At 35.6% G+C, this 23465-nt stretch overlaps 1 protein-coding gene across 2 annotated transcripts in view; it reads right to left on the bottom strand.

The window, feature by feature from the left end:
- LOC6037126 (S-adenosylmethionine decarboxylase proenzyme) overlaps nt 1–23465 on the bottom strand; it is a 40372-nt gene that overhangs the window by 11777 nt on the left and 5130 nt on the right. For both annotated transcript variants that reach the window (XM_038250155.1, XM_038250156.1), the window contains exon 2: nt 14546–14632. In XM_038250155.1, the coding sequence (XP_038106083.1) occupies nt 14546–14632 (87 nt within the window). The remainder of the gene's footprint in view (nt 1–14545; nt 14633–23465) is intronic.

The raw sequence follows: 23465 nt of genomic DNA, 5'->3' as shown, positions 1-23465 counted from the left end.
AATTATATTTTGATGGAAAATCATTGGGTGAGATTGGGTCAAAGTGATTTTTTACGGATTTTACGGATTTACGGATCCCAGAACAAATCCTATTATTTTGGCAGATGTCTACATTTGGGGTACGTTTTTGGCCAAAAATGACCTCTCGAAACATCATTTTGAGTCGTGTGGTGTTCGTTGGATCGATCGGAGTGTGAATCGGCGCGTGAGAACCCGCGAGAAGTAGTGGAAGCTTTGGGAAATCATTGAAGTAGAGATTCGCGTCGTCGTTTGTGAGTTGAATTATATATTATATTTACATTTCGTTCTGAAAGCCCTTCCCAAAGCATCGTTGCTCGGATGGCACGCCGGCGGTAGGAAGTAAAAAAACGCGTTTGTTAAGTCCTTCGGCGCCGGTATTGACTTAAAGCAGAGATCTTCAGGGGTTATACAGTGAGGATGATTAGCTCCCACTCCCACTGGTTCATTGTGTAATTTCTGCTGATCCGTCAATAACGGAGTAGCAGCTCATTGGCAGTCAACCATGCTCATGCTCATGCTCATGACCTCTAGAAAAATAATTTTTCTAATATTTTTGTTAGAATTGCTCGAAAACTACCCAAATGTTTGAAAATCTCCACTTCAAACATTGTAGCGTGTCAATACGATTCCCTCGAACAAGAAACACTGTTGGATGAGTTGTTTTTATGTACCATATCGTTGTATTTGAGCATCATTTTAGTTTCATTTGACCCAATGTCACCCCCTCTAAGGGGTGAGATTGGGTCAATTTTCAAACTATTGGCATTTAAGATAGTGCTCATCAAAATCCACCATATTTTGGGAATATGTTAGTAAACTATCTAAGAACAAATCTACGTTTAAAGATTTTCGATGTAATTTAAACTATTTTTGTTATTAAAATTTTACGAGAGGTGTATCGTTTTTTGCCCATAGTCACCCCCACTGACGGTAACTTTCTTTTTTTTTAAATATTCGTCTAGTATATAATCCCAACAACCTTTTTGCCTTCCTCACCTTACTGAGGAAAGGCTATAAAATCACTCGAAAAATGAACTTCTTAATTTGACCTCGTAGACCCACCTTCACGTATACCTATCGACTCAGAATCAAATGCTGAGCAAATGTCTGTGTGTGTGTGTGTGTGTGTGTGTGTGTGTGTGTGTGTGTGTGTGTGTGTGTAGGGATGTGGGTCTGTGCACCAAAAAATATGCACTCGATTATCTCAGCACTGGCTTAACCGATTTGGACCGTTTTGGTCTCATTCGATTCGTCTTGGGGTCCCATAAGTCCCTATTGAAAATTATGAAGTTTAGTAAAGTACTTCAAAAGTTATGCTAAAAAAACGATTTTGGCGTATGTCCGGAAGATTGTAAAAAGGGTGGTTTTTGTAAGAAACCCTGTCATGTAATACATTTTCAGAAAGGTATTGAAAAGACCTTTCAAATGAGCCTAAAACATCAAGGATCTGACAATCCTATCAAAAGTTATTAGCACTTAAGTGTTATTTATACACTTTTTGGAGGCCGGATCTCAGATATTTCAATGAAAATGATGTCCGGGTCCATCATGCGACCCATCGTTAGTTAGATAATCGAAAGACCTTTCAAACGAGCCTAAAACATCAAGGATCTGACAAACCTATCAAAAGTTATTGGCACTTAAGTGTTATTTATACACTTTTTAGAGGTTTGATTTTAGATATTGTGATAAAAATATTGTATGAATCTTCCATGCGAACTATCGTTGGATAGGTTTTTTATCAGACCTTGCCGATGAGCCAGAAATATTGATGTTCTGCGAACCATATCAAAAGAAATGAGTAATAAAGTTGATTTGTTAAACATGTTAAGGGGGAATGTTGCTATTTTTACTGAATGTATTGACTTTATGAATATGAGGAAGGCACCAACCACCTAAAGGTGGATTAAGTAACGTTTTAAATATTAGTGGCGGTGTAGTAATCCATTTGCCCAAGGCTAAACTTAAGGGTAAGTTTTTAAGGGTCAACTTTGTCAGTGTTTTTTACTAACATTTCCTATGTTTTAAGTAAGGCTACCAACTGTACGGATTTTTTCCTTACCATACGGATTTTCGAACCTCTTCGCGGATTTTTAACAGGCCGGAATTTTTGTAGGGAATTTTACGCATATTACGGATTTGTACGGAATTTTAACAACTTTTTAATCATTGAGTTGCTTTTTTGATTTGGTCGAAGCTTTTGTTAACTAGAAATTTTTATTTTTCTGTGAGTTTGATTTAAAAAGAGAGAGTTTTCTGGGGTTTCCTCAATTCAAACTTGATTATCAATAATTCTAGAGTTTTTGAACTATTGTCTTTCATATGTTGATAGAACCTTTAAAAAAAACTCTAGAATTGGTCTTTTAGAAGTTCCATATATTTATCCATTTCCAAAGGCTTTCTAAAACTTGTGAAAACATTTGAACATTTGATTTAACAAATCTAGAGTTTTTTTTGAGAGTCCTATAAAATGTTGTGTTTTACATGTTTTAAGACCTGTTCAATAAAAAAAACTCTGGAAAATTGTTCGTGAAAACACTAAGAACGATAAGCAAACTTGACATTTCGGAAACTTTAAAACGTTTAACAACAAAAATTGATGAACATAATAATTTGATTCAAAACACGGTTTATTTTATGAATACTTTTCAACGTGCAAGTCATAAGCACTCTGATAGCATTTTGCTGTAAAAACGACACAGTTTTATATTTTTAATTCTCAAATATATTAAATTTAATTTATCTAAATAATTCATTGACAGTTTTTGTTACACCATGGTGTCATATCGGCAAAGTGTACGGATTTTTGCTCAGCAAGAGTTGGTATCCTTAGTTTTAAGTAAAAAGAAGTATGCAGTAATTTTTCTAGTGTCCCAGACTATGCCTCTACGCATTTATTTACAATTTAAATAATTATGGCTATAAAAACATGAAAAAATTAGAAAGGCAAAATGTAATGATAGAAGTTGATAGAATAGGCCAAATACTACCAAAAACAAACATAAACTAAACAAGATAAATGCAAATTAAAATACTAACAATGTAACAAGAAAAACATAAAACATAAGAAGTAAAGTTTTCGTAGAACAAAAGTTGCTCAAAATGACCTCCTGGACAAGGAAAAATAAAAAATTGGGCAGTAGAGGGTTGAAAAAGTTGCGAAAAAATGTTTTCTCAATGCAGGGTTTCCTAAAAGAACCTCATTTTTCAACTCGCAATGACTCGGAAACTATGTGTTTACGTTTGAAAATTGTGCTTTTCCATTATGAAATATTTTTAAATTGAAAATAAATTACACTTTTCGAATAATACATAGAAATATTTAATTTAATTGAATAAATAATCAATCTATATAAAATCTAGATTTTTTATTAGATTTTTTTAAACAAATGTAATCATTTAGTGAATCTCGATTATTCAGATGGACATTGACATAAGGTTTGAGGGAGATACCCTCAATGTTAACATTTATTTATATGAACTAATCACAAAAAAAAATCCAGAAACCCTTTTACAAAGATCTTTCGATTACCTAACCAAGGATGAGTTGGATGATGAATTCGGACACAGTTTCCATACAGATAAGTGACCTGGCTCACTATCTTTAGACAAGGTTGCCAGATTTGCATACTTTGCAGAAGGGTTTTCTATCGCACACTTCTTTTTGCACGAATATTATTTATTTATGGGCCAGTCTACCCGAGCATGGGTGAATAACAAGGGAAATGTGTAATAAAACCTTTCTCTTGTATCAATTCCAAATTTTGGACCCTCTAAAATTTGTCTTAAGGATTATGCAAGAGCAAAATGTGGTATCATACCAATTTAAGGTATTGTTTTGATATTGCAAAATTGCAGAATTTGTCAATGGTCGAACACCACATTTTGGTATTTTTTTTATTACAGTGTTTTATCAAATTCCTGTGAAACTATGGGAAAATTTTGACCAATTTTGACAAAATAATTAATTTTGCGCTAAAATGATGTCACAAAGCGAATGCTTTCATTGAAAACCGGAAATTTCAAACTTGATTTTACCCCCTAAAGAAATTACTTGAAATTGCGGACAATTTTCTAAGTCAGAATGCCACATTTTGGTATTATTTTGGTATTGAAGTGTTTCATCAAATACCTCTGAAACTAAGGGAAATTTTAATAAATTTTGATGAGATAAATAACTGTGCGCTAAAATGACTTGAAACTCAAAAATGTTAAAGCTTATTTACAATTTTTTTTAATGCTGGGATAATCGGGATAACCAAATACTTTGACTAACGGAATTTTGGTGAATTTCAATCCAGTTTCATTTTAATAACACTTTTTTTTTCAATCTTAGTATTTTTCAGAAGCTCTTCAATTGAAGAGAAGAACTTCAAGAACTTCATGCACAGGCCGTTCATCAATGACAAATGCATTCGATGTGGTGAAGAATATCACTAAAAACAACATGGAATTATCAGGTGAGTAGATTTTGCTTACTGTCTTGTTTCGGAAAAATAATGTATCTTTGCTACCAATCCATGTTATTCCAAAGGTAAAATAATACCACAAAATAAAACCATTTCAATACCAAGTTGAGGTCTTCTGGATTTTTGAACATTGCTTGAATACCAAAACTTGGTTTTGCCATGGTTTTATTTTTAGGTATTCCCGCGCACTTGGAAAATCAGATTTTGGTATTCCTGTGCCCTTCCACATACAAGACCTTGGTATGATTTCATGGTATTTTACCATCTATTACTAGGCAACCAAGGGCACATTTTGGTCCCTGTTATTTGCCCAAGTTATAACAAAATTTGGTATTCCCGTGTTATTTACCCCTGCTCGGGTAGGGTCCACTCGCAGCAAGTCGAGTGGACAATAGATGGATCTGCGTGCTAATTGAAATTTGGATATAACAAACTGTTATGAAAATAATTATGAATGCGAAGTTTAAGAGACAAAAATGGCTGTTATTAAATAAATTATTCTTATTCAAATTTTATATTTTCGAATTTATAATAGATAGATTTAAAATCTTTAAGAAAAATTGAGCTTTTGTACTCAAAATTTAATCTGCACTGCACTGTATTTTTGTTATCAACTTGTTAATCGTAATCAACCTTACTGATATAAAATAAATTGGCATGACATTGAATCAGGTTGACCATTTCCAGAAATCCCAACTAATATTTGACCATTTCAACAAAACCATCAACCCAGCGCGCCAATCAGTCTCTGTCGGATGTAATTTGTCTGTCAATCCCGCACAGACCAGCCTCACAAATTCTCCGAAATTTTATATCTGGTCCTTTCATCATTAATCAAATATTTAAGCGCGAGGTCAGCACTATGTTCCGGCATGTTTCTTTGCGAAAACAAAACAAAACACAACTCTTCTAAAAGCTCACTTTATGGTCACTCCCAAGAAAATGAGCTTTTCCTTTCTTTTCTTTGCCGGTTCACAGTTCCGGCCATAAATCTGCTTTGCCCCCAGACCGTGCGTGCGTCACGTCGTTCCTAATGGCACGAAAAGATGATACTTTGCCCGAAATTGAGACCATTTCGTTCATAATTAAAGCCATTCCGGTCATCTGGCGGGGGTCAACGGCGAGGTCTATCCCTATAGTCACTCTCTCACTCGCAGGCCGGCATTATCGGTCAACAATCCGGGAAATTTGCAATTTTCGACTGCCGAATGCCAGCTGATAATGTTACACAATAAAAGCACGTGCTTGCCGCCGGCCGGGACTTGGCAACATCAGGGTTATCGCCCAAGTCAAGGATGGACCGCGCAACTGTGGCCTCGCGTATTACGGTTACGGTCGTCGCGGCTTATCTCTGCAGCACCAGAGTGTGTGTAAAACGTTCTCGAAGGGGTAGTTCTATTGCAGCCATGTGTGGCTGTTGATGGGGTACCTACAATCTCGGATGGAAGCTTTTGGAAGCAAACTTTTCTTCGAGAAGGCGTTGATAACGCGTCGGAGATTGCGTGCCGTTGGAATTTGTTATTGCGGGTCAATGCAATTCTTTCCATTTCCTACTCCTCTTACTTATTTGTCTAATCTATTCAATGAAAAGTTGTCGATGAATACGCAATATGCCAATATCACCAATCAAAAGTACAGTCGACTCTCTGGTTGTCAATATCCAAGGGACCGTCGAGGAAGAGAATCATCAGTTTACAGAACGATGCAAAATGAAGACTCGATTGAAAATATTTTTTTCTTGATACCCAGCTATGGGAGAGAATCATGGCAACGTCCATCAAACAAAAACAAACTAATGTCAAACACCCTTCAAAGCTTCGTTTCGCCAAGAAAAATGTCTATGCAAGCCATGAGAAAGTGAAATAATTGACAACCAGAAGAGATTTTTAAAGCAAACAGAATCCAAGGGACCGTCGAGGAAGAGATCCTTCAAGCAAGGGAAAATATCGAGGAATGAAGATAGTTGAAGTATGCAGATTGAAGGGACTGAAGAATTCATCGATAGATGGAGAATTATTGATATCGAGAAGATCGACAGCCAGAGAGTCGACTGTAACAACAAAAATAGCAAATACTCAAGACTAATATATGTTTTACTCGTTCTAAAAGACATATGTTAACAAAGTTGTGGCAAAGATTACCAGCTTTTTAGTCAATTTAACCGAAATAGATTTGAGAAAAAGAATTCGATCAATTGTAGGATTTGTCTTTTCCTGTAGAATTACTTTCTTATGTTTAGTCTAAAACATTCGTAAGAAAGTTTTAGGCTCGCGATAGGACACCATAATTAATTCCAAAATTTCACTATCAATTTAAAAGTTCTAGAACGTGCTGTTCCGATTGTGGAACAGGTTTTAACTGGAAAGCGACAGAATGAAGCTGATTTCACAGTGCGTCATAATTCGTTCTGGGAAGAACGTGTAAATTATAATTATTTTCACACACGTTCCCATTGCTCTGAGTAATCAGCAGTGCAATCAGTTGAGTAATTGTGTGCAATACCGGCCTAAATGATCACTTTACAAAGGGGGGAATTAAATTTCTGTTGCAAACAGTGTCACTCAGCAATCGATCAGCAAAGCTCGTTGAAAGAAGTCGGTACGTTTCCCCTATTCCAAGACATGCTGGGAATTCACCCCAGACTGTTTACGGTTTGACGCGTCCTGTTGACGAAACAATGCTAATCATTTAATGCATCAACAGTGTTCGTAAACCAACCGGATTACCCAGCGCTGTGGTGCACATTGACTAGCACGATGATTGAAGTTTTGTTTTAGTACACGCTCGAGGTTACTATCAGTCAAACTTGTCTGCTAGGATTTGCGGTTGGTTGCCAATGGAATGTAAGCTCAGTTCGATGAAGCAAAATAAAGCTTTGATTTAAGGGGCTACATACATGTAAATCGACAAAAAAGTCAGAGGTTGGTGTCAGCACACACTTAATTTTATTTGAAATCTGTTTTCAGGGCATTAAAATATACATTTTCACCTTTTAACAAAATACATTTGAAGACATTTGGTTGTATCATTGCCGAGATATAGCTATTTGAAGTTAGCAGTTTCAAAAAACGGGTGCCACGATATCTCAACGCTGCCTTGACCAAATCGGCTCAAAATTTTGGTGAAGACTCGTTAAACCAGTCCTGTATGCATGACGAAGGCCGATTTTCAAAAAACTTATTTAAAAAAAGATAAAAATATTTTTGTATTTTTCATATAAAAAATCGTTAGTTCTTGATTTTCGTATTTTTTTAAAAAAGCAAGATTTCAAAATCGGGCTTCGTCTTGCACACAAGATAAATCTTGAGACTCTTCACCCCGAATTTCAGCCATTTTGGTCCATTCCATCTCGAGATATCGTGGCACCCGTAAATCAACTCGCTGTTTCGAGAAGAACTCTCAGAAAGTTTGACAGTCCACTTTGCGCATGGCAAAATGTTGATGTTAAAATCGTCTCTAACTCAGTTTAATCATATAATATCTTCATGAAACATTCAGGGGTGATTGAAAATCATCTTTTAAGTGGATTCAATAAATTTTCTGTAATATGAAATTTTGTGATTTTCTAAATGTATGTAACCCCTTAATTATCAGATCAGAACTGTTCCAAGGAAGATTGACTCCTTCAATGTTTTTAAGTGCTCATTATTACAGGCAGGGTTGCCAGTTCTCTCAATTGTGTTACAATTTGGAATGGTCTTTAAGAAATTATTCTACAAGATTGTTTTTTGTTTAGAAAGCCGTTTCCAGGAACAACCATTTTTACCCTAGGTACGCAGAAACAGCATTAGTCAATTTTTAGCTTCCTATTTTATAATGCTCTGCCCATAATTGAAAATTCGGCTTTTATGCCAAATCTAGCCTTCCGAGAAAATCGCGTTTCATGCCTGATCTACAATAGAGTTATCTACGTGCACAGAAAAAAATAATGGTAATATTCATCAGGAAATGGCGACAGATTTTGTGTCAAAAAAAAATAAAATTTTCCTCAGAACATGGTGAATTTACATCAGTTTTTGATGAATATTCATCAGGTTCACATTTTTCCACATTTTTTATGTAATATTACTCAAAAAAAGAGGTAATATTCAACGTACCAAATTTTCAACATTCCAAAATTCAACTTTTTTTTCTGTGTGCGCATGTATTGCGTGTACGTACACAGAAAAAAAATGATGGTAATATTCATCAGGAAATGTTGACAGATTTTGTGGCAAAAAAAAAAGTTTAATTTTACCCTAGAAAATGATGAATTTTCATCAGTTTTTGATGAATATTCATCAGGTTCACATTTTTACACATTTTTATGTAATATTACTCAAAAACAGAGGTAATATTCAACCTACCAAATTTTCAACATTCCAAAATTCAACTTTTTTTTTCTGTGTACACAAAAAAGATTGAGGTTAAATTTTGTACCCGCCAACAAAACAAATGGGGTGCTAGTGTGCGTGAGCTCGGGCTCAGATAACTCTATGGCAAATCAAATTAGCGTCTGTCATTTTTGTCCCTGTTTACTTTGTTACTTCGATGTTAGACAGGGATCGCAGCAATCGATGGTCGATACTCGACTGACATCTTTAGATGATTCACAGAAAAAAAAAGTTGAATTTTGGAATGTTGAAAATTTGGTAGGTTGAATATTACCTCTTTTTTGAGTAATATTACATAAAAAATGTGAACCTGATGAATATTCATCAAAAAACTGATGAAAATTCATCATTTTCTGGGGTAAAATTCATCATTTTTTTAGCCACAAAATCTGTCACCATTTCCTGATGAATATTACCATCATTTTTTTCTGTGTTGTTTTCGCAAGAGTTTGCGTAAGTTTGATAAGGCTTTAGTGTTGGTCACCAAAATATCATCAAAGCAATTTTTCTTTAAAATTTCAAATAATCCGTTTGGTTTTTCCCTGGGGGATGAAATGAGAGAATTACGGTTACGTGATTTTCGAATGATCCCACACAGAAAAAAAATATGTAAATTTGGAAGCTGTAATTTTGGAAGGTTGAATATTACCTCTTTTATGATGTAATTTTACCTCAATTTAGACTGAAAAAGTGACATTAAACCAGAAAAGTGGTAAAATTACACATTTCCAGAGGTAAAATTACACCTTTTTTCTGACATAAAAGATGTACCCCTTCCCAGATGTAATATTACCATGATTTTTTTTCTGTGCATTTTGTTTACATCAAATATATAGAAGATGGTTCAAGCACAAGCGTAACTTTACTCTTGCTCTTTAATAATTTGTTTTGAAATCTGATGCGATTTTTAAAAGATTTCGGTAGAAGTCGATTTGGGACAAAATGTAAGCAAAAACACTCCAAAGTGCAGTGCACATTTCGAGACAAAGTACACCGTCTGGAAAAATAACGTTTTGTACTAGAAAAAGAGAATCGCGTCCACCATTCGGGCGGAATCATCTGATGAAGACGACCTTTGAATGGGTGCTGAAATGGGAATTAACTAGTAGGAAATGGGTTAGTTGGAGGATGAATGGCTCTACGACAATTTTTCTGGTAACTGGTGATTGGGTCCTAAAATTAAGCTTGAATTATTGACAAAGTTCATTTGGAGCCTAACATTTCAGAAGGGCACATAACTTTTGTAAACAATTAGGTTTTACAGCGTGACGTCACGAGTGCACACGCACACACATTTTTACTGAGACACACGTGCAAAAATGTAAACAGTGCAGCCAAGCTGTCAAATTTCTAACCTCAAAACCGAGTCAGCGTAAAACCTAATAGTGCACCCTTTCACTCAAATGACAGTTTACATAAGGTGTGAAAGGGACACACTCTTGTTTACAAAAGTTATGTGCCCTAATGAAATGCCAAGCACTGAGAAAAATGACCCTTTGTACGACCGCAATGGATTTAAAATGAATTTTTAAATCATTTAAAAAAATCTTCGTGGCCTTTCTTGACAGATAAGGTCTAACTTGACAGCTCGTTCCAAGGGGACCATAGCTGCTTAATCGAAAAAAATGTCTTGTCAATTTATTTTTTGCATTAAAATGAAAAAAAAAAGTGATCAGAAATGGTTTTCAATCGTGTTTTTTTACCGTTGTACATACAAATTTACATTGGGCTTTAGGGACCCTATTATGTGAATAATCACAAAATATTCGTAAGTTAAAAAATATAATGAAAACACTAAAAGAAAAAGGAATCAACAAACCACATTTGCTTTTTATAATAATTTCCTTACCGATCGATACTTGCTGCTTATGGTGAACAGTAAAATGGTTCCACTTTGACAGTTTAAATGGTTCCGCTTTTGAGCCCCTCTTTTCTGGTTTTTCAATAACAATATTTCAGTGAAATTATAAGTTGTAAATCTGCAATATTATCTACTACCCGGAGCAAAAATCTTGATATTGACAAAAAAATCAATAAAGGTCAGAACTGGACTCTTAAAGATCGAAAAAAGAAACATTTTCTAATTGGAAAAATGTTTATTTTGTAATTTTAAAATATATTGCGAAAAAATTGTTGACCATCTTGCTTTCTTTCAAGGGTAACATTCCGGAAACGATAAAAATATGAAAAATTGTCTGTCTCCTTGGTGCTATTGTAATATTTAAACTACACAGCGAAAAATACGATGGTAAAATTGCATGCAAAAGCATGCACATCACCTTCGTCAAAAAAGACACTTACACGCTGCTTGTACAATTTTTGTAAACACAAAAAAATGTTGCAACCGACGGGACTCAAACCCAGCACCAACCGTTAGGACTGGCGCCTTAGCTCGCTCGGCCATCAGACCGATGAAAAATGTAAAGGATAAACGTATATGTGAGCTTGATATTTCGGTCAAGTAGGTTTCCCATACTGATGGATTACATATTTCAGGGTGTAATAGGGGAAATATGCCCATTTTAAGCCTAATAAGCGGTCGTGTTTGAATGATGCTGGATAATCTGGATTGTTCCTTGAAATTCACTAAAACCAAGTACACCAACGAGTAGAGCAACTTTTTGTGGACATTTCTGTTTAATTTTACTTTTATTAAAAGTTATACTATTCCTTTAACAATCATTTAAAACAAATATTTCAAAAATGCATTCTAATCAGTCGAGTGCATTGGGCCACGCCCATTTTTCTATTTTCAGCTTAGTTCTTTTTTACTTCCAGCGCTCTTTTGGGTCTGCTTAGTGCTGCCAAAATTGATGAAATTTTAAGCGAACACTCACAAAAAAAAGCATTTATAGCAAAAGTTTCCTGGCAGCACTTGCTCACTCCAACAGGCGCTGCACCAGCATGTTGGTGGTGTTGGTGGCCACCCTTTGTTCTTTATTTGCCTTCGCTCCTCGCTCGGTTTTCGTCAGCCTTCGATTGGAATGGATATTCAAAATTGAAACGTCAAACGACTTGGCGCGTTTGTTTTTTTGATGGGCTTGCTAATTATTTGCCTTTTTCGGGATAATTTTTCAAGTGAGTGACTAACTAATGTGCAAAAGAATATGTTGCCGGTAGTTGGAAGCAATTTTATATCTTAAGCGCTTTGAAATCGTTAGCGCATGTTAACAGATATTGATGGCGACTTTCGTTAAGCAGTTAACCTCTCATCTTGCGTGTGGATGCGTGTGCCACCAAAATGATGAGATATGGTCTCGCAAAATATAAATTATGATCAAAAGTGCATTAAATTTGATCTTTTTGGCCAGTAAATGCAATAAATTTGCGTGCTTACTTGAGGCGGTGCTGTTGCTGGTAAGTTTATAGCCTAAATAGTATTTTTGGAGCTTTAATCAAGCCTCAAACTCTCCATATGTGTTTGATACGTGATACGTGTTTGATTGTGTCCCCTATTACACAGAATTTCATAAAATAATGCAAAATTTATTTTACACCCACGCGCAGCTGGATTACTACTTTATTTGCTGTGTACAGGATTTCTCCCGAGATTAATTTTCCCTGAATTTTACATCAAATTACAATATTTTTCATGTGATCTGAGAATCAAAATAGGTACTTCTCAAATGACTGGTAATGATTGTGCATTTTTCGGTTAAGGGGCTACTACATGTAGAAAATCTCAATATTTTATATATTTTATTACAAAACAAATATCAAAAATGGCCAATTTTTACATGAAAAACACAAAAACGTTCGATTCAAAATAAACTTTTGAAATCGGCTTATACGTCTTGCAAAGGGGACCGGTTTAACAAGTCTTCACCAACATTTTGAGCCGATTTGGATTTTTTTAGAAGGTCTTGTAAACATATGAAACTCTAGATAATGAATCTACAGGGGGGCCAGAAGTTTGGAAACACATTACCATACGTTTTTGTTTTCAAGTTGTGTCCACCCAAAAGTGAATGATTGTATAAGAAGTGACCTTCCTCGAAAATTTCACTGTCGAAAGTTGGTTTTGCTGTTCAAAAGGCCTTCGAATGAACAAAAATTTTGAAGATCTGACAACCCTAATTACACACTGTGTTGAAGCCGGATCTAAGATATTTATATAAAAAAATCCATACGGACTCATCATGCGCCTTATCGTTAGAAAAGTAATCGATTAACCTTTCCAATGATAATTTTTTTATTGTAGAAGAGCAGATTTATTTCAATTGATTCAAATTTCTAAGCTAATTTCTAAGTAAAGTGAATGTAGATAGGCCATAAGGAGCGGTTGTTTCTATTTGAATATAATAACAATATGATTTTGAGGAATACGCCAACCAGTTAAAGCGGTTTAAGTAGCGTGTTTTGTTCTTATTTGACATGAAATCAAAGTCTCAGTCGGGATCGCATCAAATCAACAAAGAAACTATTCCAACTGGCTTCCACGTAAAAGCATGACGGACAGCGAATTGATTGCTCTGGTTTATGCATTCTTTGCTTCAAGTATTAAACATGAAATAGCATATTCATCGACACGCATCCAAGGCCGTCGCAGAAAATGGAAAAATGTATTCACTGCAACGAATACGATTCGAAGTCGCCACCAATCTGATAGTGTGATGTTTTATTTATCCTTCTTGGAATGTGTCAACAGCCTGCGCCATCGAAGCTGAGGCTGTAAGCTGAGTCAGTTCCAATTTCAAAATCGTTCAACAAAAACAGGACGGGAGACGTGACAACTGGGGGTCTCAAGGCTTATCAGTACAAACAGCTCCGCGAAGTCGGCTGATAGTAACGGGAGAGTTTTGCTAGAAAGGGCGATTGCCTTATCAATTATGCAATATTGAAGTCAGTTAAATGGGACTGTTTGAAGAGTTGTGTACAATCTCAGGGATCAGCATCAAAGGAAGGCACAAACTGCAAAGGTCAACGAATTATTATCTCACAGTGGGACCGGAAGGCGACACTGTTATTTTCGGTTCGCCAAACAAAACACAACACAATTCTTCTGTTTTTGCTTGGGATAGGCAAGGAATTTCTGCGAATAATGCCTCGGCGAAAATGTTTATTTATAACCGCGTGTGCGGCAAAATATACCTCCGTCATCGTCACCCGCCAACCCCGAAAAGAAACAGCTGATTTGAAAAGTTTGTTTGCCTCTCGATAATCAAGTTCTCCGTCTGACTTTGACGGCATGAATATTCAAACATTAGTGATTTGAGCGGCGAACTCAACCCCGCTTCGAATCCTTCCGAGAAGCGTCAGGTGCTCCGAACTGAACCACCTTTGGCAAACATTGTACGCCACCTTCCTTCTCGGAAAAAAAGCTGTGATGGCTGTGCAATGAGGGTTGATCTGTACGGCGCGGTACAACACCACCAGCAGGTTCATATTATTTGCATTGTTTGTGTTTGTTCAAACAATCTGAAATGTTGCCCCGGGGAGCCACTACCATTGCTACACGATTCGACAATGATTTTCCGCTGCAAACATACTTTGTGATTCTGGGTGGAGGCGTCGTCCTTGGCATTCACATTGACCCGTAAAAGGCTGGTGGAACATCTCCGTGCGGACGACACCCTTTCAAGGCGAACATGATTTTGGCATTTTCAGCCTGTTTGAAATACCACTCTTTGATCCCGACAGCGCTCGATTGGTCTTCAAAATGCTAAAAAAAAAGTTACTCACCTCAAGACATACGCGTCAATCTGTTCATTTCGGGTGAAACTGATGATCTCGCAGCGGACCGTCTTCAACAGTGCTTCCCACATCGGTCTGGAAAGGTTAAAGAAGAAAGAATAGGGAAAGGGTTAGATTGTGTGGCTATTATTTCCATATTTTCTAATAATTATCCCAGGTTATTCCTGGAATGCATATCGATTTCAAGAGATTTTAATGGCTGTATTTTTTTTATTTTGAATAAAAACTGCACACATTTTTTATTTTTTTTATTCAGCTATATTTTTTAGAAACTAAAAAAATTCAACATGAAAATTAAATTTTGGAAGCATGGACTGTTTTCCAAAAACCCAGGCCATAGACAACTTTTTTTGGGGAGCGTTCTTTTATTATTTGTTTTATAATTTCTTTGAAATTGGCATGAAAATTTTGTTACGAGGAGGAGAGGGGGTCCACATATTTTTTTTTTTTGCGTTACGTGATAAAAGAACGCTTCCCTATAGAACCTGAATTGCTAAATGGTAGATGGGGAGGCCAGCTATTGCTTAACACTTAAAAATTTGTGAAAAAGTTGCGAAATACAGTTCAAGCTGCAAACCAAGCTGTCAAAATGCTTTGCGCCCTTTTCAAATGTTGCTCCTGACTTGATCTGTAAACTATTCAAAATCCGTACTCAGCCGAAAAAATACTCAAACATTTTCACAAAAGAAAATAAAAGAAACAACTCACATTTTCGTAATTTACAATATGGAAATCTTTTTAATTTTTCCAGAGTTCTTTTTTTGTAAAATACTAAAATTTTCAAAAACCACCGCATTTTTCTAAAATTTTAAAATTTGTATAATTTTAAATTATACTTATTTTAATATTTTAGAAAAATACGGTGGTTTTAAAAAATTTTGGGTGGGGAAAACGACTGTTTGTTTTTTAAACCCCAAAGTTTTAAAAAATTTTAGTTATTTACAAAAAAAAACTCTGGTAGAAATTAAAAAGATTTCTTGTCAGAAATTTACCAACGCTTTCAAATTATGCTTACATGGCAGCTGAACGTTTGTTCGCATCAGATTTCCTATCTCTTTTTAGCAAGAGTTTTTTTTTTGTCAGGCGACTTCTAGCCGCCCGGTATGTAAGTCAACATACTTCGCAAAAGTTTTTTTTTTGTCAGGCGACTTCTAGCCGCCCGATATGTAAGTCAACATACTTCGCAGGGCTGTGACCAGCCATGCCAGATATACAGATAAATCTGTATAATACAGATTTTTTGATCCCAAAAATCACAAAAAATCTGTATATACAGATTTTTTAAAAATGATTTAATTTGAAATTTTCAATAATTCAGTAATTGAAATTATGCTATAATATGATTAAAAAGCTTAAATCTGTTGTGAAAAGTCTAAAAAAATCTTCTATGGTTTCGAATTTGACATGATACAGATAAAATACAGATTTATTTTAAAAAAAATACAGATTTCCCATAAAATAATCTGGCAACGTTAGCTGTGACAGCTCGAGCTCGATCATTGTACGAGTGTGACGATGTGTGACAATGTGACGAGAAGTTCTTAATTTTTGGGTTAAATTCTTTTTTTTCACTGGGCCTAGAAAGCTTTAAGGTGTATTCACATTATACCGCATCCGCAGCCGCAGCCGCATCCGCACAAAATTTGACAGTACGGACGCACAGTGCGGACGCGATTTCTCCAATGCATTTCATATACAGCCATTCACACTGTTCCGCATCCGTATCCGCAGTACGGATCCGCATACGGATGCGGAACAGTGTGAATGGCTGTATATGAAATGCATTGGAGAAATCGCGTCCGCACTGTGCGTCCGTACTGTCAAATTTTGTGCGGATGCGGCTGCGGCTGCGGATGCGGTATAATGTGAATACACCTTTATGCGTATCAAACGATACGAAATTTTACTTGAGGCCCTTGCAAATATTTTTAAAAGTTTATGTCGGTCACAGTCGAGGGATATAAACTTCAAAAAATATTTGCAACTGCCTTATTAGTGTTTTTGTTGAATACAGTAGTTGTTCGGTAACAAGGCGTTGTTTAACTGGGCTAGTTTTTAACTGGGCGCTCGATAACTGGGCTGTAGCCCACTTAAAAAGCAGACAAACTTCAAAATACCAAAACAAACCGAAATTACCGAGGGATTAATGGATGCAAATATTATGTTCAATAAATAAAAACACTTTTTCAAACTATAATTAAATTTCAATTCAGAATTGAAAAAAACACGAAAAGTAAGCATTGTAACCAAAATTGGGTGACTTTTATTTTTATATTTCATCAGAAAAATATTATGCAGCGGTGGCCCCCTCGTTATTTTTCGTTCAGCCCAGTTAGCGAGCAACATTCGGTGACTGGGCTACGTTCTCAGCCCAGTTACCAAACAAGCACTGTACTTTAATTTTCATAAAATTCCGTGTTTTTAAGAAAATGCTCAGATTTTTATAATTTGCAAAATGAGTATCAATCAATGCGAAATTTTAAATGCATTTTCCCTTTACTAGAGATTTTTGTAAAATATACACTCAAATTTTCAAACAAAACCGTATTTTTCGAAATTTCAAAAAAAAAGTTCTCCCATCGGGCTCAAAATTTTCCTGGGGGGTCTTGGCCGGAATAATGAGATTCGATTTTTTTTTGTTTGGCCATTCAGGGTGACCTACGCCGCGTTAGGATGGTCCAAAAAATTTCCATTTTAGTCGAATATCGCAAAAACCACATTTTCCAAGAAAATAAAATCATAACTCCGAAACCGATTTCAGCTGTCTTTTACGCTAACAAAATGGAATTGATAGGCTTTCAAGGAAAAATAGTCAAAAGCTTCAAATATCTAGCCTAACATTAGAAAAGGTCGAATGAAAAATTAAAATGCTGTTTTGAAGGTCTAGTGACCCTGTGCTGAAAATATTTCTATTAGATTCTTGGGAAAAAATTTCGTTATATATAAAAAAACGGTGGAAGTTTTGTTTTCAATTTTTCGTGTTTCGATTTTTTGAAAATAAAAACTGAATTTTCTGACGCACCGCGCGCCTATGACGAAAATGGGGAAAAAAATCTAATTTTTCACGAAATTTTGAATGCGTTTTCAATTTTTTCAAGTGTTTTTGTAATATACTCAAATATCCTCAAATTACCCATTTTTTATAATTTGCAATAAGGATATCAAACTAAGCGGTATTGAGCGTGTATTTTCGCTTATTTTTTATGAATACTTTATGAAACACTCAATATTTGACAAAACTATTTTTTCAAAATAACGCATTTTTCATGAAATTTTGACAATTTAAATTTTAAAACAAAAAATAGTATTTTGCAATCAAAACTCCAAAAGTGAAAATTCATAAGAAATTTAACTTTGTATGATACCCATGTTGGGGTCCATCCATAAAACCTCGTGGACACCTTAAGGGGGGAGGGGGAGGGGATAGATCAACGATTGTCTATATTTATTTTGCATGAAAATTGACCACAAGGGGGGGGGAGGTTTCTGAGATTTTCAAAAAGTGTCCACGTGGTGATGCGATGATGCGAATTAATTTTAATCGGACTAGGGGAAATATACCCATTTTAAGCCTAATAAGCGGTCGTGTTTGAATGATGCTGGATAATCTGGAGTGTTCCTTGAAATTTGCTAAAACCAAGTACACCAACGAGTAGAGCAACTTTTTGTGAACATTTCTGTTTATTTTCACTTTTCCTAAAAGTTATTCTATTCCTTTAACAAGCATTTCAAAAAAATATTTCCAAAATGTATTCTAATCAAACGAGAATGCATTGGGCAACGTCCATTTTTCTATTTTCAGCTTAGTTTTTTTTTACTTCCAGCGCTCTTTTGGGTCTGCTTAGTGCTGCCAAAACTGATGGGAATGGGTAGTCAAAAGTCAAACATCAAAATACTTTGCGCGTTTGTTTTTTTTATGGCGCTTGCTAATTATTTACATGTTTCAGGATTATTTTTCAAGTGAATGACTAACTAATGTGCAGAAGAACATATTGCCGAAAGTTGGGGGCAGTTTTGTATCGAAAGCGCCGTGAAAAAGTAAGCTGAAGTGAAAAGTTGATTTTGGAGATATTCATTAAGCGTTTGAGGGTTTCTCGCGTGTGTCACTGTGTGTGTCAACAAAATGATGGGAAATGGTCTCGCAGAATAGAAATTATGATCAAAAGTGCATTAAATTTGATCCTTTTGGCCAGTAAGTAGCATACATTTGCGTGCTTACTCGAGGCGGTGCTGTTGTTGGTAAGTTTGTAGCCTAAATAGTATTTTTGGAGCTTTGATCGAGCATGAAACTCTCCATATGACGAAGATAAGTGTTAGATTGGAAAGGGTATATTTCCCCTATTTCGGAGAAATCTGACGCAAATTTTATAATAAAGATGATGAAATTTTAGGTGGATAGGTCGACTAAGAATCATAGAAGAAGATATAAAGGACGAAAAACTAAGTCAGCGAAGGTCATGACTCTTAGTCGACATATCCACCTAAATTTCATGCTCTTTATTCTGAAATTTGTGTCAGATTTTACCGAAATAGTCGTATTAAAATTAATTATAGTATTGTTATTTATAAAAAATATTTTTAAAAATACCTTTACTTCAAAATATTACAAAAAAATAAAAGTATTTTCATTGGAAGTCTATTTCCAATGAAGTTATGAAGTTATTTATTTGAAGAAAAATACTGTTTTCTCGCCGCTAAAACCAACAAATTCTAAGGGTAACTCTGGTTTTGTGAATAGTCTGATTTTTTGTGGTATTTTCAGTTTCAGTTTTTTAGTGTTTGGTAAGTGTTGGAGATACAATAACATCACACAAGTAAGGACAAGGGTTCGTTTAAAAATAACATCCATGAATAGGGAGAGGGGGGGAGTTCTGAGGTTTGGGACAGCCCATGTTAAATGTATAGGAAAAGTGCGTGACAGGAGGATAGAGGAGTTGAAATCCCGAAAATCTCTGGACGTAATATTTGAACAAACCTTTAACAAATTACCACATAAGTGTTCCGAAATTGTGTTATAAATTTGTAGACTGTAAAATTTAAATAATTTTCTCTACCTTTGAAACCACAAGTCGTATCGCACGGTTGAAGAAACCCAACCCACCTTATCGCTCCAAAACGCGACCATGACGACGTCACAGTTTCCAAAAGCTTCGAGAAGCTTATTTTTTTTTGTTCCACTGAACCTCTTTTTTTGCGCTGGTCAGCATTCGACAAAATTCATTTTGATCAAACCCGTCCCGGGCACGAATTTTGCCTTTTGATGAGTTATGCCTTGACGCAAAGTTCCTGCCTGCTTGCCTTTTTTTTCGTTGTTGTGAGTTGTGTGAACCGGTTCTGCCGGCACGAGACTCCGCTATTCCGGCACAGCTGAGTTCAAAGATCGTTTTTTGGGTTGCCGTTTGAATCGGGGGGTTAAAAGGGCGAAATATTGATTCAAGTGGAACAAATTCGAGTCTGATTTAGGAGGTTGACCTTTTCCGTGCCGTCCAGATCTAAAACCTTCTGAAATTGCATTCCAAATTTAAATGCAAGCTCTCTCATTCCCTCTGCTCCTTCCCATATGAATGCCCATCGTTCAAACGCGACCAAACACGTGACGACCGGTCCCCAACACGGTACGGCGTGGCGAGACCTTCTAGAAGGTTCGATTCTCTCTTGGTCGACTGCTTCGTATGCTCTTTTTTTTGGAATATTTCCACAGCTGGATCGTCGTCGTCGTCGAGCCAAAGTGAGTGCCTGCACATATGGTGATGAACTCACGCGATAAGACGCGAACTTGGCAAGTTAGCAATTATGGAAGTGAGAAAGTTGCTATAATGTTGAAGAAAATCTAATTTATTTGTTATAATTATTTATTCAACTAAAAATGTGTTAAAAGTTATTGTAAAAGATTTTAATTGGATTATAATTTCTAATTTGTTTTCAACCAAAAGTGACATAACGCATCGTCCGCCATTATGGCGACGAAATTTATGGCAGCTTTCACTTTTCAAATCATCACCAAACAAACCTTGCGGCGTGCATGTTTTGCATGCTATTTTCGATACCATTTTTCAATGCTTATATTTACTCTGCGAGCTACTCAACGCTGAAAACACTCACAAAAGTTGCATACATTCGCAAAACGCAAATAAAAAACGAAACCGTTTCGGTTCGATTCCGTTCCTAGTAAAGCGTTTTGCATAGAAGAACTAAAAGTAAAAATAAAACAAAGCTGCTCGGATTGTATGACAACAAACGCTGCGTTGCTCATTTTTTTTTTTTTTTATACGAAACACATGACATCAGCAAAATAAAATAGGCTCTAGAACAAGCTCGAAGCCGGCTCCAAACTTTGACCAGTTGATTGAAATCGATCAGTTTTACAATTTAGGCAAAATAAATTGATGAATTTAATGTACAAAATGTGATTCTGTCGGGGACATGTTGTGGTATTTTAGATACAAAAAAAACATATTGATTTAACAGAAAATATTGTTATTTTTCAATTCTCCAATAATAACAGCTGAGAGTAGCGAAAATAACATTTCGCTCGACATTAAAATTTATAGCTCACAAACCAAACTGAGAATAACATTTGAGTAACTCTCTCACCGCAACACACTCTCCCTCTCTCGATAAAACCACTGTTTCTCTGTATTATAATAATAAAGTGTGTAAGTTCAAGAAACCACACACGCGCGCAACTCTCGATTTCATTGCCATCGGCCGAGACTCTGTCGCGAAAAGCCGGTAGGAAGGTGTTATCCTCAAGGTGAAACCACCCCAGCTCCCAACAACCCAAACCTAAGGGGGGGGGGGTAAATTTTACTATAGCCAAAGCCACAAACCATAAATGAACCGCCCCGCGACGGAAATGAGATGATGTGCCGTCCATTATGGCATCCCAAGTCTCGAGCAGAGTGACGTTACGTAACCCCATTCAATTATCGCGTTCTAACCGAACACAATGGGGGCCCGAAGTGGCAACAAAAGGCTGCCCTTTTTTTTGCTTGTTTTTGCTACATTTCACTCAATTTCTCTGCACATCAACTATGCAGTGAACTATTTTTATCGTCCCCCGCGTCCAACCACACTGAAAAAAGTCGGATGGTATAATTACGTGCAAAAGTATGCACTACACCTTTGTGTTAAAAAATTTAGAAATTATTACAACCAACAAGATGCACGACTACGAGGCCGTTAAGAGTGTAAAGTAAGATCTCCAATATTAGCTTGACATTTCGATCAAGTAGGTTTCCCATACAGATGAGGTACACATTGCTGTATGTAATATTACATACAGATAATGCAAACATTTATTTTACACTCAAGTCAAATAAACGCAGCTAAACTACTACCTTTTTTGCTGTGCAACTATCATTCCGCTCGACGTCCCACCTCCCTTCAAACTGAAAAAAAACCCGATGAAAATTATACACAAAAGGATGGAAATCAATTTACGTCGTCACTAAAAGTTAGTTTTTTTTTGTTCTAGTTGCCTGCGGGGTAGATTGGAAAATGGGAAAACCAAAGTTAAAACCGGATTGGAGTTTTAGACTCTGGTGACTTTACAAATTTTTCAAACACTAGCCAATAGAACGAATTGCTCGATTTTCTTTGCTCGAGCTGATATTTAAAAAAAACTTTTAAATTCTTCATACATGTACAGTAAGGACAGATCCTATTCAATTGCAACAACTAGTGCGCCTAACAAAAAATCAATGATTGTAAAGTGATGATCTGTGCTGCGGCATTATGCCATTTCTTTTTCGTACACAGAAAAAAATATGTGAATTTACTCGACACGGAAGAAATGAATCACATGTAAACTCAGTTGATGTAAACTTGAGATGCGACGTAAACAATTGAATCACACGTAAAATCATGTTTTTACGTATAATTTGTTACAAATTTACATCAAATCGCATTTAAATTTAAATGTTTAATGACGTGCAAAAGTGTTACATCATAAAAGATGTAACATTCAGAAATATTTTTTTGTGTGTATACTGCAACAAATTTTTTAGCTAAATATGTAGGGGTTTTTTACAATTAAAATCGGTATCTGAGATGTTGTCCGTCATCTGAATATTGGACGATTTTTGCTGACACTCAGAAAACATTATGCTACCTGTTTGTATCTATCTCCGAGGACTTATATGTATTAGTAACCGTAAGTACAACACGGCGTGTTTTCTGGGCAACCTTAAGGAGAAAAAAATAGTCATCGCTGAGTCATGATGTGTTTCATGTGTCATTTACTCATCAAAATGTGCAAAATTAGTCAAGAAACAACTTTGTAGAAGTTTGCAATCCGCTAAACATAAGACAAATGATGTTTTAACCGATTATATTCAGAAATAAAAATCATAAAACCGAATTAAAATATGATTTTTACAAGAACAAATAGATTATTACATAACTGTTGTGTACAAATAACACCGGTCTGCTCTGATTTAGCTTGTTCAACCGAAACTTTGGCAGGTTTGTGACTGATAGGGTATTACTAGATTTTTATGAATAAATATCATATTTCCTTAAACAAACATCAACCAGTTGATACAAAACATGATTAATACTCGAAATTGAACTGCAAACTACTGGTGCAAGCTTTAGGAGAAATACTTTTCATTAGCATGAATGTTTTAGTTTTTTGTATGAAATGATCAAGGAATTAGCAATATTTTAGAAGTCTTATAAATCTCATCTTTTGTAAAAAAAATTGTACATGTAACTTGATTTTTGTTCAAATAGTTTGGAAAAGAAGTTTCTGTTTGTTCTTTTTTTTTTTTTTTTTTGTTAAAATAATATTTAATTTTTGTTCAAACAAAAAAAACGTTTGTGACGGTGTTTCCAGCATTCTGAGTTGAAAGACTCGAGTTTCATTACAACTGTTAAGTTTTTTTTCAACAGCAATCATTTCCTA

Source organism: Culex quinquefasciatus, chromosome 2 (genome assembly GCF_015732765.1).
Source record: "Culex quinquefasciatus strain JHB chromosome 2, VPISU_Cqui_1.0_pri_paternal, whole genome shotgun sequence".
Lineage (NCBI taxonomy): Eukaryota > Metazoa > Arthropoda > Insecta > Diptera > Culicidae > Culex > Culex quinquefasciatus.
This window is presented reverse-complemented; position numbering and strand designations above follow the sequence as displayed.